Source organism: Prionailurus bengalensis, chromosome B4 (assembly GCF_016509475.1).
Source record: "Prionailurus bengalensis isolate Pbe53 chromosome B4, Fcat_Pben_1.1_paternal_pri, whole genome shotgun sequence".
In the NCBI taxonomy this organism is placed as follows: Eukaryota; Metazoa; Chordata; class Mammalia; order Carnivora; family Felidae; genus Prionailurus; species Prionailurus bengalensis.
Genome location: NC_057358.1, coordinates 45,933,975 through 45,951,736, shown reverse-complemented (window position 1 = coordinate 45,951,736; position 17,762 = coordinate 45,933,975). Strand labels below are relative to the sequence as shown.

At 36.3% G+C, this 17,762-nt stretch overlaps 1 protein-coding gene across 1 annotated transcript in view; it reads left to right on the top strand.

The window, feature by feature from the left end:
* LRP6 (LDL receptor related protein 6) overlaps window positions 1-17,762 on the top strand; it is a 182,230-nt gene that overhangs the window by 145,578 nt on the left and 18,890 nt on the right. Inside the window, exons 13-17 of the mRNA XM_043561954.1 lie at window positions 2,069-2,271; window positions 4,033-4,244; window positions 5,182-5,372; window positions 13,204-13,413; window positions 15,902-16,027. Of these exons, the coding sequence (XP_043417889.1) occupies window positions 2,069-2,271; window positions 4,033-4,244; window positions 5,182-5,372; window positions 13,204-13,413; window positions 15,902-16,027 (942 nt within the window). The remainder of the gene's footprint in view (window positions 1-2,068; window positions 2,272-4,032; window positions 4,245-5,181; window positions 5,373-13,203; window positions 13,414-15,901; window positions 16,028-17,762) is intronic.

Genomic DNA, 17,762 nt, shown 5'->3' with positions numbered 1-17,762 from the left:
AAATAGTAGACTTTGAAGTTGTTGGTAGCACTGTGAAATGCTGTTTCTTTTCTTTTTCTTCTTTTTTTTTTTTTTTTTGTAAGTGAGAGAATATGCAGGGGAGGGGCAGAGAGAGCGGGAGAGAGAGAATCCCAAGTGGAGCTTGATCTCAACCATGAGATCATGACCTGAGCCGTTATGCTGATATCAAGAGTTGGACACTTAACCAACTGAGCCACCCAGGCGCCCCAAATGCTGTTGTTTTCTAGATGTTTTCCTGCGTAGTAATCAGTGTCTTAGTCCCGAGGGTTAGTCTCTGTTGCATTTCCCCATTTCATAAATTTAGGACATCAACTTAATATCAGATTAATATATTTTTTTGGTAAAAATATAAATACAAGGTTTTTTGTGAAGATAGAGATAATGAGTATAAAGCATTTGTTATTACTAGTTTTGTGTGTGCGTGTGTGTGTGTGAGAGAGCAAGAGAGAGAGAGAGACATTTTTACTGGCTTTCCTTGCAATTATCATCCACACAATGCAAAATAAAACCTGTAACTGCAATCCATGAGGATTTAATTTCTATTAATACTAACTTTATTACTGCTACTACTGATATAATTAACAGTAGTTATTTTTACTTTACATTTATATAATACTTTACACTTTTTTATTGAGGTATAATTGACAGTAATGCATTATTACATTTTTTAATGTTTATTTTTTAAATTTATTTTTATTATTTTGTTTTAATGTTAATTTTTGAGAGAGAGAGAGCATGAACAGGGAAGAGGCAAGGAGAAAGGGAGACACAGAATCTGAAGCAGGCTTCAGGCTCCGAGCTGTCAGCACAGAACCCGATGTGGGGCTCGAACCCACAAACTGTGAGATCATGACCTGAGCTGAAATCAAACACTCAACTGATTGAGCCACCCAGGCTCCCCAATGTTTATTTATTTTTGAGAGAGAAACAGACAGAATGTGAGCAGGAAAGGGGCAGACAGAGAGGGAGACACAGAATCTGGAGCGGGCTCCAGGCTCTGAGCTGTCAGCACAGAGCCCCCTGTGGGACTCAAACTCATGAACTGCGAGATCATGACCTGAACTGAAGTCGGAAGCCCAACTGACTGAGCCACCCAGGCGCCCCCCCTTACATTTCTTTTAATGTTTGTTTATTTTTGAGAGAGCCAGAGCGAATGTGGGGGAAGGTCTGAGAGAGGGGGAGACAGACACATGGAATCCAAAGCCAGGCTCCAGGCTCTGAGCTGTCAGCACAGAGCCTGATGTAGGGCTTGAACCCGGGAACTGAGATCATGAACCGAGCCTAAGCCAGACGCTCAACCAACTGAGCCACCCAGGCGCCCTGAGAGAATCCCAAGCGGTCTCCACACTCACTGTGCAGAGCCCGATGCGGGACTCAAACTCACGAACTGTGAAATCATGACCTGAGCCAAAATCAAGAGTAGGAGGCTTAACCAACTGAGTCACCCAGCACCCTTAATTCTTGAAGTATCTTCATATATGTTGTAAAATTCTTATAGGAACTCAATGAGCAGGACAAAATAGCTGTAACCTTACTTTAGAGTTGAGCAAACTTTGACCCAGAGAGGTGCAGTGACTTAGTTATGATCAAGTGAGTAGATAATGAGAGAGCTGATACTAAAACCTTTCTTGGAATTTATGCTTTGACCTATGGAAACCCAGGTTTCCTCACCCGCAGAATAGCTTATGGAAGAGTAGGATTATTCACTTGGCACACAAGGAGAATTTTGATATCTTTATCAAATGCTTTATTGAAATCAAGTCTCCTTTTATGACACTGTGGACAAAATGGAACAAAATAGGCTAGGGTTATGACATAATACCCTATGTCATTGGGTAAATTCATAACTGGTTTGATAGCATAGTGCTCATTAGTATCACCTTGAGGAGAGTTTCTAGGGACATTCCAGAGGGTTTTGTCCTCAGTCTTACCTCTTCAACATCTGTGTCTGTTTTGCATGAAATGTAGACAACAGGTTGATCAGATCTTTGAGTGATACAAGGTTTAGAGTAATTGTGTTTAAAATTTGCTCTTTTCTTTCTTTAAGCTCCAACTACTTTCCTACTCTTCAGTCAGAAGAGTGCCATCAACCGCATGGTGATTGATGAACAGCAGAGCCCTGACATCATCCTTCCCATCCACAGCCTTCGGAATGTCCGGGCCATTGACTATGACCCACTGGACAAGCAACTCTATTGGATTGACTCACGACAAAACATGATCCGAAAAGCACAAGAAGATGGCAGCCAGGTAATTCAGGGCTCGGTTCAAATTCTGGTTTTTTTGCTATGTAGTTGGACTAACCATCCTCTTTTACTTAATTCTTGAGTGTGTGCATGCGTGTATGTGTGTGTGCATGCACGCACGTGGAGAGAGAGAGAGAGAGAGAGAGAGAAGAATGTGAAATTCTGGACCTAGCAGCTTTTTTTCCTCCTAATGATCTTTGATCATTATCAAAGATCCTAATTGTTTGATAATGCTGTTGGAATAAAAATTGTATAAGGAAAACTTAGTTCGTATGTTGGTAATGACTTTGTTACTGCCACTCATATCTGTTTGTTTAGTTTTTTCCATTATGGTTTCATTTACATGGAGTGTTGGAAGCTTTGAAATTAAATAGACCTTGGTTTTGATCTATCTGTGTCACTCACTAAGATTCTTAGGAACTTTTTAGCTGAAAACAATGTAAAGCACATAGCCCATTATCTGTTACATAGTATGTATAAACTCAGTAAATAACAGTTCTATTATTATTAATTATTTTTAAAAGGTTTAGAGGATAAGAAACATATAACACAGTCTTGGTAAAATTAAAAACACCTAAGGATATGTTATCACTAACTTAATGATGGGGGGGCTATTATTTGGTGACCAGGGAGGGGAGGGAATAAAAATATTATCAATATCTTATCTATGCTTACATACCAGTCATGGTTTATATCACAGTTATCCATACTACTTTACTTTCTTTCTGTGGCCAAGCAGTTTTAGACTGGGAATTACTATAAATAATCATTTGTCTTCCTTATAGCAGTGATGTTGAATTTTGAATATATTAGAATTTAGGGAGATTGGATTAAGTTTTGGTATGTCACTAAGGGTGAGGTGATCATGTATTTAGGGGCTGTTGAGGGATCATTGAGAGGTCTAGCAATAGTGGTATATTACAGATGCACCTTACACTATATAGACCAGGACTAACAGACTGATAAATAATAGAAATTATAGCTGTTATTATACAGTCAAGGGCACAGCAGATAAATGAGATAGCCTCATTAAGGAATATATTATCTCAATGTTGCCAAGTAAATGAAATATAATTTATTCATATAGAACATTAGAACAGAACCTCCCTATTGCTTTGCTTTGTTAAAAACATTTTTTTTTTTTTTTTGGTGGTTTGAGGATTGGAGAAGGACATGACTGGTCGATGTGGTTTCTAGCCCTCAATGCTGTTGTCTCTGTAAGCGGTTCACACCTTCAGCACTATTGACATTTTTAGGCTATATAATTCTTTGTTTTGGAGGTATGACCTGTATATTGTAAGCTGTTTAACAGCATCCCTGACCTCCACCCACTAGATGCTAGTTGTACTCGTATAGATGTGGCAATCAGAAATGTCTCCCCATAGTGCCAAATGCCCCTGGTTGAGAACCCCTGCTTTGGAGGACTTGTAGGGATGTTTCTAGCTGCAGCTATAGCCACTTTACAGGAGACTCTTGCCACCTTCCCACTCGAATCAATGCACTGTCGGGTTCCTAGAGCAACTAATATGGCCTCAGCTCACTCCTCTGCTACATGTCATAATAGCCAAAGGGAACATTTAAAATGCCTGATAAAAAAGAAGCACATTACCCATAAAAAAAAGTCTGTTAGTAAGAAATGTCTGGTGAGACTTGAGAGTTCCTTCTCAGGTTTGTACCATGTAAGTGTAAGCTTTGTGAGCGATCACTTCAGGGTTCTCTGGCTTGGAGTCTAATTTTCTATGTGTGCGTCTTTTTCTTTCCCTAGGGTTTTACTGTGGTTGTGAGCTCAGTTCCAAATCAGAACCTGGAAATACAACCCTATGACCTCAGCATTGATATTTATAGCCGCTACATTTACTGGACTTGTGAGGCCACCAATGTCATTAACGTAACAAGATTAGATGGGAGATCAATTGGAGTGGTATTAAAAGGCGAGCAAGACCGACCTCGAGCCATTGTGGTAAACCCGGAGAAAGGGTATGCTACTCAAGTTGTTTTCAGATATCTTGGCATGTGAGATCCTCATCAGCCTTCCTTTTCAGCTCATTAGTTATTTACCTTTAAAATACTGTGCTTCAGTGAAAAAACTCGATATGTTCTATCTACCTGCCCCTGCATTTTCTTGTATTTTTGCTTTCCCTGACTTTCCTGCCTAGAATTTCTTTCCTTTGTCACTATTGCTTTAGTTCTAATTTCTACCCATACCTCCAAGACTGAACTGCAGTGAAGTTTTCCTTGAGCTAGCCCACCCCAGCCTGGCGTGGTTTTCCCCTTTCCCAAATACCCAGCATTCTGTATCTCTGCCTCTCTAGTTATGCTTAGACCTCAACCTCAGACTTGTGTTTTTGGTGTTATATTTTCTCCTAGACTTTAGGTTCCTTTATGACAAGAACTAATGTTTTCTGTCATTCAATACAGAGCTTTACATTTGGTAAAATAGTACTTTTTTGCATCTGAATGAATGATAAGGAATTAAGCAGGGGAAGTAGCTTACTTCAAAAGAGTTACTGGAAAGAGATGAACTTTAGAATTTAAATATAAGAAATAACTCATATATGACTTATTTTTAGTTATGAAATAGACTAATTAGAGAAGGAATTTAAAATTTTGAGTCCAGGTCTCTCTGATCACTGTTCTTTTATTTCTGTATTGTAATATTCCAAAAGCATAGGTGTGCCTGTGTCTATCATTTCATTTTATTAATTCATGAAAATTAGCTCCCCAAGAAGTTCTGTATACTCTGTGTTACTGTTACCAAAAGTAATAAAAGTATCCCATGGCCTTAAAAATAACACATTCTACAACATTTAAAAATAAGATTTTAAAATATTCTACTCCTTATATCTTTAAGAATAGTCTCATTTTGTATGGTATCTTACTTTGATAAACTTACTGTTTCCTCCTTTCTCTTCAGGTATATGTATTTTACCAATCTTCAGGAAAGGTCTCCCAAAATTGAACGGGCTGCTTTGGATGGAACAGAACGGGAGGTCCTCTTTTTCAGTGGCCTAAGTAAACCAATTGCATTAGCCCTTGATAGCAGATTGGGCAAGCTCTTTTGGGCAGATTCTGATCTCCGTCGAATCGAAAGCAGTGATCTCTCAGGTACCCAAGAAATGTAATTCCTTATTTTAATTTCAGTTATTGAGATGATTCATTAATAGAATTTATATTTTTCTTCCATTTTATTATTTTTGTGGACATTTGTTTACAGTTCTTTCTAATTTTTTTTTTAATATTCATTTTTTGAGAGAGCACGAGCGAGCATGAGTGGGGGAGGGGTAGAGAGAGAGGGAGACACAGAATCTGAAGCAGGCTCCAGGCTCTGAACTGTCGGCACAGAGCCCAACGCGGGGCTTGAACTGACCAAAGTCAGACGCTTAACCGACTGAGCCACCCAGGTGCCCCTTCTTTCTAAAGGGTAGGTGGTTAGTATCAGGTTGGTTGGGAAGCACTTTTTCTTCAACCATGTACGTGATTGATCCCTCTATTATATAATACTTTCCCCGTTTTCTTGATTTGGCCTCTATAAATAATACATTTCTGATGCATCACTTCTCCATTCCTAATTCTTGTGCTCTAGTTTATGTTCTTATCTGAACTCTGGCCTGAGTTGTAGCCAGTGAAATCTCCTCCCTGCTGATTCCCTCCCAACCCCCAGAAAGTTTATGCATTTTTCCCAAACTACTTTTCTGAAGCATGGTATCTGATCATGTCACTGCTACTAAAAAAAATCTTCAGGATAATCTCATAACCTGAAGAAAGAACACTAGTTGTATATTTAAGTTGGTATTTGCCTTTCACAAAGCCATCGTCAACCTCAAATGATCTTAATTCATGGTATTTTAACCAAATTAAATCACTTGCTGGTATTCATTTGTCTTCAAACCTCTGTGTGCAATCATAGTTACTTCACCTACCCGCCCCCCCAGTTTCTGATGTTCAAATATTCTGTGTGCCCTCACTACTGATCAAGTAAATGAAATTAAAATAATAAACTATTTATATCTATCAGAGTGGCAAAAATATGTTAAGGTTTATTATACCCAACGTTGGCCAGAATGGTAGAGAATGGCATGCTCTTGTGCACTTTGGTATAAGTGGAATTGGTAAGACCTTTCTGGAGGGCAGTTTGCCAATGCATTTCCCTTTTCTTTTTTTTATTGATTATTCATTTTTGAGAGAGAGAAAGAGAGAATGCATGTGAGCAGGGGAGGGACAGAGAGAGAGGGAGACACAATCTGAAGCAGGCTCCTGGCTCTGAGCTGTCAGCCCAGAGCCCGATGTGGGGCTTGAACCCACAAACCCATGAGATCATGACTTGAACTGAAGTCAGATGCTCAACCGACTGAGTCACCCAGGCACCATTGAATTTCCCTTTTAGATAATTTTTTTCTTTACAGAAATAATGACCCATTTGTATAAGGGTACCTGCTCAGCATTATTTATAATAATCTGTCACAGAGAAATACATTCTCATATATCAAGTGTGTGCAATATAACAGTCATTCCAAAAGAAATGAGGTAGATCTGTGTGCACTGACATAGAAGGATAATTTTTTATTTTCTTTTTTCTTTTTTGAGAGAATATATGCGTGTACATGGGAGAACCGGGGGAGGAACAAAGGGAGAGGGAGAATGAGAATTCTAAGCAGGTTCCATGCCCAGCGTAGAACCTGATATGGGACTCAGTCCCATAACCATGACATCATGACCTGAGCTGTAATCAAGAATCAGATGCTTGGGGCGCCTGGGTGGCGCAATCGGTTAAGCGTCCGACTTCAGCCAGGTCACGATCTCGCGGTCCGGGAGTTCGAGCCCCACGTCGGGCTCTGGGCTGATGGCTCGGAGCCTGGAGCCTGTTTCCGATTCTGTGTCTCCCTCTCTCTCTGCCCCTCGCCCGTTCATGCTCTGTCTCTCTCTGTCCCCAAAATAAATAAACGTTGAAAAAAAAATTTTTTTTAAAAAAAGAATCAGACGCTTAATTGACTGAGCCACCCAGCTGCCCCAAAGGATAATTTTTAGAAATTAAGTTGCATGACAATGTTTTTGTTTAAGGTTAAATTAATTTTATATATGTATGTACATGCCCACACTATATTTGATGGCAGATTGCTCTTTAAAAATATTTAAACTGTGTATACCCACGTGTACCTATACACACATACAAATAGGTAGGTATACTATTAAGAAACACATGGGTATGTTTGTATTTTCTTCAAGGAATAGGCAAGCAGATATACCTTGAGGAAGGTCTGGAAGGCTAGCATACTAATATGTTGAGAGTATTTCTGTATCACTTGAATTTTATATGTTTGAATACATTTATAACTTTCTTAAACTAGAAAATACTCTCTTTTCAGGTTCAAATGCCTCCTTCCATTATGCCTTTTCTGATTCCAGTCATGCACACATTTATCCATATGTATACACATACCTCACATGGAATATTCTTTCCCTCATCTATTCACCTGTATCTTTTATGTCACCTCTAATTTGAATAATAGTTATTTATGTCAGTGTTTTAACTCTTATTAGTCTTATTAGCCTTCTTTCCTTTTCTCTACATTTATCATGTTTTTTTTGTTATGAAATTAACACATGTCCATTAAAGACAGTTTAGAAAAGAAAAAATCCAAAAACACTATCATTATTAACTTCCATTTTTTTTTTTAATTTTTTTTTTTTTTCAACGTTTATTTATTTTTGGGACAGAGAGAGACAGAGCATGAACGGGGGAGGGGCAGAGAGAGAGGGAGACACAGAATCGGAAACAGGCTCCAGGCTCCGAGCCATCAGCCCAGAGCCTGACGCGGGGCTCGAACCCACGGACCGCGAGATCGTGACCTGAGCTGAAGTCGGACGCTCAACCGACTGCGCCACCCAGGCGCCCCATTAACTTCCATTTTTTTAATGCCTTTTTTTCCCCACCTTTAATTATGAAATGGTTCCAGCATACAGAAAGTATGCGTTCCTATCATCCAACTTTGTTAAATCTTAGTTTTTTGGGCCATTTTTGCTTTTGAACTATTTCTTGTCCTTGAGACAATACTTCAGAGAGAATTTTGAAGCCCTTACATATCCATCCCCAATTCTATTCTCCTCCCTCTTTTCCTTAAGGTAACTTTTGATGTTTTTCTTCGTCATGCATATTTTGCTGTGTGTGTGTGTGTGTGTGTGTGTGTGTGTGTGTGTGTGTCTTTTGCCATTCATACACATTACACATATATTTGAACTTTTGTTTCACTTTTTAAGTTTAATATAAATAGTATCGTGTATTCTTTTGTAACTTGCTTTTTTTCCAGATATATCGTGGTTTTGAGATGATCCCTGTTGATCCAAAACTCTGTCATTTGTTTTCAAGCTAAATAGTATTTCATTACATGAATCATTCTATAATTTCTCTATTCTGCTCTCAACTGCTATTTCCAGTTTCTTGGCATTAAAAGTAATGTTGTAGTGAATATTCTTGTGCACATATTTGAACGTTTCTCTAATGGCCTGAACCTAGTAGTAGAATTGCTATTTAATGTGCTATGTATATATTCACCTTGAATAGATATATCCAGATTGCTCTTCAACATGATTATATCAATTTAAGATACCCACCAGAAGTGTGTGAGTTGTCCCTCTAGTATTTGGTATTGTTAGACTTCTAAGTTTTTAGTATTGCAGTAGTTTAAAAGTATATCTCAGTAACAAAATTCACGTTTCCCTGTTTGATATTAATTTATTGGTCATTCATTTTTTTTCTTCTGTGAATTGCTATTTATTGACATTTTTTCTATCACTGATTTTTAAAAACTCTTTATTCAGACTATTAATCCATTATCAAGTTACATATATATTGGAGGAGAATTGGCATATTAAAGAAATTCAGTCTTTTCATCCATGACTGTGATGGATCCCTCCATTTGTTTAGGTCTTATTTGATAATTTTTAGTACATCTTTATACTTTTCTCTATAGAGGAGGGTATGTGTTGCATAAATCTTCCAATTTGTGATTTACCTTTTCACTCTTCCAATAGTGTCCTTAGATGAAAAAGTTCTTAATTTTAGTGCAGTACAGTTTACTAATTTCCCCCCTTATGATTAGTACTTTTTATGTTGTGTTTAAGAAACCTTTGCCTACTGCAAAGTTACAAAGGGATTTTATGGGTTTTGTTCCTAAAAATTAAAAAAAAATTTTTTTTTTAACTTTTATTTATTGTTGAGAGACAGAGACAGATAGAACATGAGCAGGGGAGGGACAGAGAGAGAGGGAAATACAGAATCTGAAACAGGCTCCAGGCTCTGAGCTGTCAGCACAGAGCCCGATGTGGGGCTCGAACCCATGAACTGTGAGATCATGACCTGAGCTGAAGTTGGACGCTCAACCAACTGAGCCACCCAGGCACTCCCTATAATTTTTTTGTTTAACTTTTCTTAGTTAGATCTATGATCCATTGGCAATTTATTTTTGGGCTTGGTGTGAGGTAGGGGTTAAAAATTTTTTTTTTCATGTTACTATTTAACACCAGTTTTAGAGAAGACCATACTTTCTCCACTATTTTCTAATGTCACCTTTGTTGTAAATGAAGTGACTGTATTTCTGTGAGTTTGTTTCTGATATTCCCTTGGTTACTTTGTCTTATGTGGTATTTTATTGTCTTAATCGTTATAATGTTATAAACAAATTTATTTGGCAATGTTCGTCCTTAGTATTTCATCACAATGGCTGTTGCTTTTTTTTTTTTTTTTTTGCATTTCCATATACATTCTAGAATCTACCTCTGAGTTTCCACCAAGAATGAAAGAAACCTAGTGGAATTTTGACTGGGTTTGCTTTGAATTTATAGGTCAATTTAGAGAGAATTATTTTTATATTAGTCTTCCAACTATGAACACGGTGTATCCATCCATTTTTTTAGAACTTTAATTTCCCTCAGTGTTTTATAGTTTTCTTTGTAGAGGTCTTTCCCATCTTCACTAGAGTTATTCATTGGTATTTGAAGCTTTTGAATGCTAGTGGTAAAGCTAGTGGTAATTCTAAATTTTTAATATTTTAATCTCTGATTATGGCTGGAATATAGACATAGTTTCTTTTTCTCCCATTCCTGTTATATTGAGCTTATTCCCAGGGACCTTGTTAAATTCATTTATTTGTGGTTTCTTTATGATTTTGTATGTCATAGAACCATTTGTCTACAAATAATGAGTGTTTCATTTCTTCTTTTGCAGTACTTTTTCCTTGTTACCTTATAACACCGACTGGTACCTCCAGTACAATGTTGAATAGAACAATAGAATCCTTGGGTGTTTGTTTTGTTTTGTTTTTCTTGATTTAGAGGAATGCATTCAATACTTCATGATTAGGTATTATGTTTGCTAAGGTTTTCTGTAGATAACATTTTTATCAGATGAAGAAAGTTCCTTCTGTTCCTAGTTTTCTAGAATAAATCAAACTTGGCATGATAACATTTTCCTTTTTATATATTGCTGGATTTGATTTGCTAATGTTTTGTTTAAGGGTTTGTATCTGTGTTCATGAGAATGATTACCCTATAATTTTCCTTTCTTATAGTGTACTTGGCATTTTGCCATCAAGGTTATGTTGACCTCATAAAATGTTTCCTCTTTTTCTGTTTTCTGAAAAAGGTTAGTGTAAAACTGGTAGTTTTATTTTTTCCTTGCTTGTATATTCACAGATAATCATACACTTTTATCTTGGGATCTCTTTCTGCTTCATATTTTGAGCCTGCCACAGAGCCTTTTACACTGGATTGCATTTAGTACATGCGTAGTTTGTTGAATAAATAAGCGTATCTTCATTGTTGGTTCCAGTGTTTTACTTCCCCTTTTATCACTGCCATCAAAGTAGATCAGGTCCTTATCATGTCTGGGATTCTACAGTGACACTGTTGACAGCTCTTTTTTTCTCAGTGGTCCACTTGAAACCATCCTTGCACAACTAATCCTTTTAATTCATTCTTCTTCTTATTTTTAACTTAATCTCATCAAAGTAATACATGTAAATATTTGTGGAAATCAAATGCTTATACTCAGTTATAACAGAAAATAAGTCTACTGTTCTCCTACATACTCACTTCCCACTCTGAGGCATCTATTTTAAAATAACTTGCTTAAAGCTGCTATTTCTCCATTTTTCAATTTTAGACATCACAAGTTGACTTATTTAATAGAAGATAAAGATTTTGCTGTCTTAAACCATATAAGGCCAAAATACTCATATGAACTCTCCTCCTATCCTCCCAGGATAGTTATATCGTAATTTTTAAGTTCATACTTAATTGTTATTTATGGCTATGAAAATATTACCTTTAACCGTGTTGCCTTCTGTAGCTTTTTTCCCCCCTGAAGTTAATCTTGTCTAATGTAAATATTATTTCAGTACATACAGATGGATCAAGCAATCCATCTTTTTTCTTTTTAATTGAAAGCATACCTCTTGAATTTCTTTATCATCTTGCTCCAATCTGGATTTGCTTGCTTTTTTAGGCCAACTTCCTTTCACTGTTATCCTGGGAATGCACCTGCCTTTCTCCTTGGTGCTGCACCCTATTTACTGGATTCCATGTCTCTGGCTAATTTCTTTTTCTTGGTAGAATGCATCCTCCATTATTTCTTGAAAGGGGTTCATAGGAGGTTAAAAATTTTCATTTATTTGTCTGAATTTTTTCCCCTCACATTTGATTGATAATTTGGATATGTATAGAATTCATGTTTCATAACTATTTTTATCTCCCCGTTTTGAAGGCAGAACTCTGTTGTCTTCAACCATCTCATGTCATTGTGATTCCCAACTATTTGTATATGATCCTTTATTTTCCCCTCCAGAAACTTTTAACATCTTTTCTTTTTCCTAAATATTCTAGAATCTAATGATAATATGCCTTTGTGTGATCCCTCCCTGACTTCCCTCTTCTGTTTCTTTCTTTTCATTGAACTCGTTACTAGGTGAGTCCTTTGTATCTGGAAACTTAACATCTTTTTTTTGTTTTTAATGTTTATTTTTGAAAGAGAGACAGACAGACAGACAGACACAGAGCATTAGCAGGGGAGGGGCAGAGGGAGAGGGAGATATGGAATCCAAATCAGGCTTCAGGCTCCAGGCTGTGAGCTGTCGGCACAGAGCCAGACACGGGTCTCGAACCCATGAACTGTGAGATCATGACCTGATCTGAAGTTGGATGTTTAACCGACTGAGCCACCCAGGCACCCTTGGAAACTTACATCTTGAGTTCTAGAAAGGTTGTTTTTTTTTTTTTGTTTTGTTTTGTTTTTTAATGTTGTTTCTTTAATGATTTGTTTTCTCATTCTGGAACTTTTACTCAGATGTTGAATCTTGATTTTTCCTCAGATGTTGTGAGTATTTTTCTCTCTTATTTTCCATCTCTTTATCTGAGAGAGTTTTTCCAATTTATCTTCAAACACTCCTGTTGGATTTTTTTCGAGCTTTCATATATTTAATTTCCAGGGATTCTTTTTTGTTCTGTGAATGCCTTGTCCCCATCAAAAGCATCCTGCTCTTCAGGGTTTTGTTGCTCTTGATTTGTTTTTTTCTGCTTTATCCAGAGAAGTACCATTTTTATCTGTTTCATATGTTAAGGCTTTTCATAAAGTTTAATTTGAAGAATAGAATTTGCTTTTTAAAAATGTTTGAAAACTACTCTTAAGTTTTTGTCCATGTTTCTATGAACTAAAGTATTTACTGTGTGTTGGGCACTTACTTGCTTTTGTTTGTACTTAAGTGTCTAATCTGTTTTCTGATATATATATCTTCTCAGAATGATTTTTAATTCTTGTGGTAAAGAGCTTACTTACCATATTTTCCTTTTCAGTACTTTTAGAATCTAACTGGTATTCAATCAGTAATTATTGAATGCATGACTTGACCCACATGAATCATTGCTGTTGAATGTTCTCCTTTCCAAGGTGCCAACCGGATAGTATTAGAAGACTCCAATATCTTGCAGCCTGTGGGACTGACTGTGTTTGAAAACTGGCTATATTGGATTGACAAGCAGCAGCAAATGATTGAAAAAATTGACATGACAGGTCGAGAGGGTAGAACCAAAGTCCAGGCTCGAATTGCCCAGCTTAGTGACATTCATGCAGTAAAGGAGCTGAACCTACAGGAATATAGTAAGTGCTGATGACATACTGCTAATTGCAGGATTCATATTTGTTGTAAGAGATTAAGATGGAATTAAGATGTTCTTCTGTGTCTTCTTACCTTTTTTTTTTTTTTAACAGATTTTTGTGCACTTTTAATTTTGCCAATTTTTAAACTCTGTGTTTTTAAAACCTTACATCAAACTCATCTGGGAACTTTTTCAAATTAAACATCATTTCCCCATAAAACAGGAGTGGGGAAAGCAATGGTTTTGTTCATTTTCAAAAATTGCCCCAGATACAGCAGACTCTTCTTTGCATGCCTCCTTTCTCACCTTCAGCCCCTTGAAGAATACTGGTATAAAGTATATATTTCTTTTGTTCCCTGTGCCCCCATAGTTTGAATTAAAACAAAAATTATATAATGATGAATATAGTTATCTTGGAATAACCTTATGAAGCAAAAACAACTAAAAATTATTTTCAAAAGTTTTTGAAATAAACTTAGAGAAGACTGTGATTAACAAGTGTTTGTTTTTTCCTCCTGCGTAAATTTTTCAGTTGTCAGCTTAGAAAAGTACCCATAATTTTTTTTTTTAACCCTACTGGAAACTTTTTAATATGGCTCATCATCTTGCCCTAATTTCTTATTAGTATCAAAAAACCCCTCATAGCAATCACTACTCTGGGTTTTATGTGATTGTACCAGGAATGCTAATGTTAAATGAAATATTAAAGAGAGAGTTATTGAAACTCCTTAACTTCTCAGCACAATGCTTTCAAATCAAACTGGAGTATGAGAGTAGAATAGCAGAAGGAGAGCACCTTTGCTCATTCAGGTCTTCATTATGTTGTCACTGTTCCCGAACTTTAGAAGTTCAGGGTATTTGAGAATTAGAATTGTTGTCATTCTAAGTTATGACATGTGACTTAATGCTGAACACTTAATAGAAATAAGGCAATGATTTCGTGGTGCCTGGGTGGCTCAGTCAGCTGAGTGTCCAACTTTGGCTCAGGTCATGATCTCACAGTTTGTGAGTTCAAGCCCTGCATCGTGCTCTCTGCTATTAGCCAGAGCCCACTTTGGATCCTCTGTCCCCGTCTCCTTGCACCTTCTCCACTCATGCTTTCTCTCAAAAATAAACTTTTTTAAAAAGGCAATAGGGGTGCCTGGGTGGCTCAGTCAGTTGAGCATCTGACTTCGGCTCAGGTCATGATCTCATAGCTTGTGAGTTCGAGCCCCGCGTCAGGCTCTGTGCTGACAGCTCAGAGCCTGGAGACTGCTTCAAATTCTGTGTCTCCCTCTCTCTCTGCCCCTAACCCACTTGCATTCTGTCTCTCTCTCAAAAAGAAATAAACATTAAAAATTTTTTTAAAAAATGAATTTAAAAGGCAATAATTTCTAAGCTGTTTATTCAGTTGACAAATGATTATTTTATTGCAGAAAATCTCAATGGAGATTTTCAGAATTTTAGGGGGAATGTTTTTTTTTATAATCAACATTTAAATATGGTTTTATAATTGGAAAACCCTTTTTTTCCAATTTCTAATAACATTAAAGAGAGTGAGATTTTTATCAAATGTGTCATGGAATAAAGTTTGTGCTATGTAGGTTGTGCATTCTAGTACACAGTATGACTGATGTCTCTCTTGAGACATCTATATAGTATAGCACATCTTCGCATTTATAGATAGCTGACTTTCAATCTCATCAACACACACTGAAAGCGGGGTGATGTGTTATTGAGAAGGCAGAAGATAAATGGGTGGCTACTTTAGATGCTGGTATTCTGATGACAGATGTCAAGTTACTTTTAACACAGGCTAAGTAGAAAATTGAAAGCAACTCTATTAAATACAATTTGTGAGACAGACTTTGAAAAGTTGCTTAACTTTGTATTAGTTTAATTTAGCCTAAATATAAGGAAATTAAACATTTGTAACATTGCAAGTTACCTTGATCAAGCAAATAGTTTTTATTGTCTCTGAGTGGTTGCAATCCATGTGAACTTAAGTTTCTTTAATATAACAACTCTAATTTTCTGTATTTTATTATTTCTATATTTCATTAAAATAATACAGTTTTTAAGTAAAATCATCTTTAATAAAGGTAGAATTTCTGAGTTAAAATCTTTAGAAGATTTTTTATATTTTAAATAGAAAAACCCAGGTTTCTGCATTCTCCCTAACAATGTTTTTAGTTTCAATAATCAACTTTATTTTAGATACAAATATTTAAAGACAGTGGTTAAATACAAGTATTTTGCATTTTAAAATTGCTCTCATTTTCTTGCAATTTTTTGTAGGGATTAGAGTGAGGAATTATACTGCTAGTGAAATTAAAATCCGAGGTAATTTTACATTTGGTTTTCTTGGCAGTTCATAAATAGATTTTGACTGAACTGTCTTCCTTTCTTTCCTCCCTCCCTCCCTTACTTTCCTTTCTCTCTTTTCCTCCTCCCTCCCTCCTTGCCTCCCTCCCTTTCCCTTTTTCTCTTTTCTTTTCTCTTTTTTTCAGGACAGCACCCTTGTGCTCAGGATAATGGTGGCTGTTCACATATTTGTCTTGTAAAAGGAGATGGTACTACAAGGTGCTCTTGCCCCATGCACTTGGTTCTGCTTCAGGATGAACTATCATGTGGAGGTAAATACGTTACTTTCTTGTGCAAGGCCAAGTGCCACTTAACATGTTCCATAATTGTCTAGCATTCTGTGAATTCTCAGTGAAATTGCTCTTTCTCCTAACTTGATTAGTCACTTGTATTCCATTCATCTTCATCATCCTAGCCTTCTGGGTTATTCGGAGAGTGAATCCATCATGACAGGTAATAAGTGTAACCTAATCTTGGGACTAAGGAGGAAGTGCCCTTTTGGGGGGAGGGGAACTCATCTTGTGAATGACTGTATTTCCTAATTGTAAAGTAGCTTTTTTCACCCCAGAGAGTAACGAAATGAATTAATTCTACCTCCTATAATCTCCATCTACTGAATTCTAGATTCTACCAAGTTTAGGTATCATTGCTGGGAATGTATCCAGTGAAAAGAATATTCTTTTATTCAAATCTATTGGTAGTTCCCTATTGTTTTTTACTTATTTACCTAGCAAAAAAATTTTTTTAAGATATCACTACAATAATGTTGTAGTGAAATTGGTTCAGTCATTCATGAGAGCATTAACAATTTGGTACATTCCCTTGCTAAAGTATATTGTGGTAACATTAAATACCATAGTAATATTCATTCCCTTGATTCAGAAATAGTCTTCTTGCGGATAATTCTAAATTAATTCAACTGAAAGAAAAAGACTGTTCTTTCTCTACAGTGGCAGGAATCTGAAAGCAATCTAATTTCTAATGATAGGAAAATTAGGTTAAATAACTGAGTTTATACAGCTATTAAACATTATGACCATAAGCTCATGTAAAAATGTAGCCAAAATTTGGCTCAAGTAGAAAAAAAAGTTTTAATGGTGTTTTCTGCTATGACAACAACTACTTAAATACATGTTTCTGTAAACAAAGATTGGTTTATACACTCAGAAAAATTGTTGATAAGGCGTTATAAAAATATTTTATTCTTCTAACTTTACTTTAAAAAATAAGTAAATAACCATGTATTTAGTAGCACCTGTGAGGCACTCTGCTCAGACTACAGGAGATTTGAATATCTTTGAGATAGAGCATACAGTTTAGTTGGGGAGATCAAATATGTACACAGTAAAAGTTAAGCTCTGGTTCTTGAAGTATCTTCCCTCAGAATAACAAGTGTTGCACAATAATGTGAATGTACTTAATGTCATTGAACCACGTACTTTAAAATGGTTAAAATAGTAAACTTTGTTACATATATTTTACCACAATAAAAAAAAGAGCAATGATATGTTCCCATATCAAGGTGCTAGATTATTATTACTCTAATAAGGCAAATCTTAGAAATGCTTACCTTTATGTAATGATAACATAGATAAAATTGAGTCAAATATACCATCTTCCATTTAGAAAATAAATGTCTTTTAGGGGCGCCTTGGTGGCTCAGTTGGTTAAGCATCCAACTTTGGCTCGGGTCATGACCTCAAGGTTCATGGGTTCAAGCCCCGCCTCAAGCTCTGTGCTGACAGCTCTGAGCCTGGAGCCTGCTTCGGATTCTGTGTCTCCCTCGCTCTTTGCCCCTCCCCTGCTCACACTCTGTCTCCCTCTCTCTCTCAAAAATAAACATTAAAGAAATTTTTCTTTAAAGAAAATGTCTTTTAAAAGAACTTTGATTTTTTTCTTCATATTTTGTGATTATTTTCAATGTATGTATTAAAATTTGTAAATGCATGTATTACATTAATAAAGCATTTTAACAAATGGGTTACCAACACTCAAGATATACAGTGT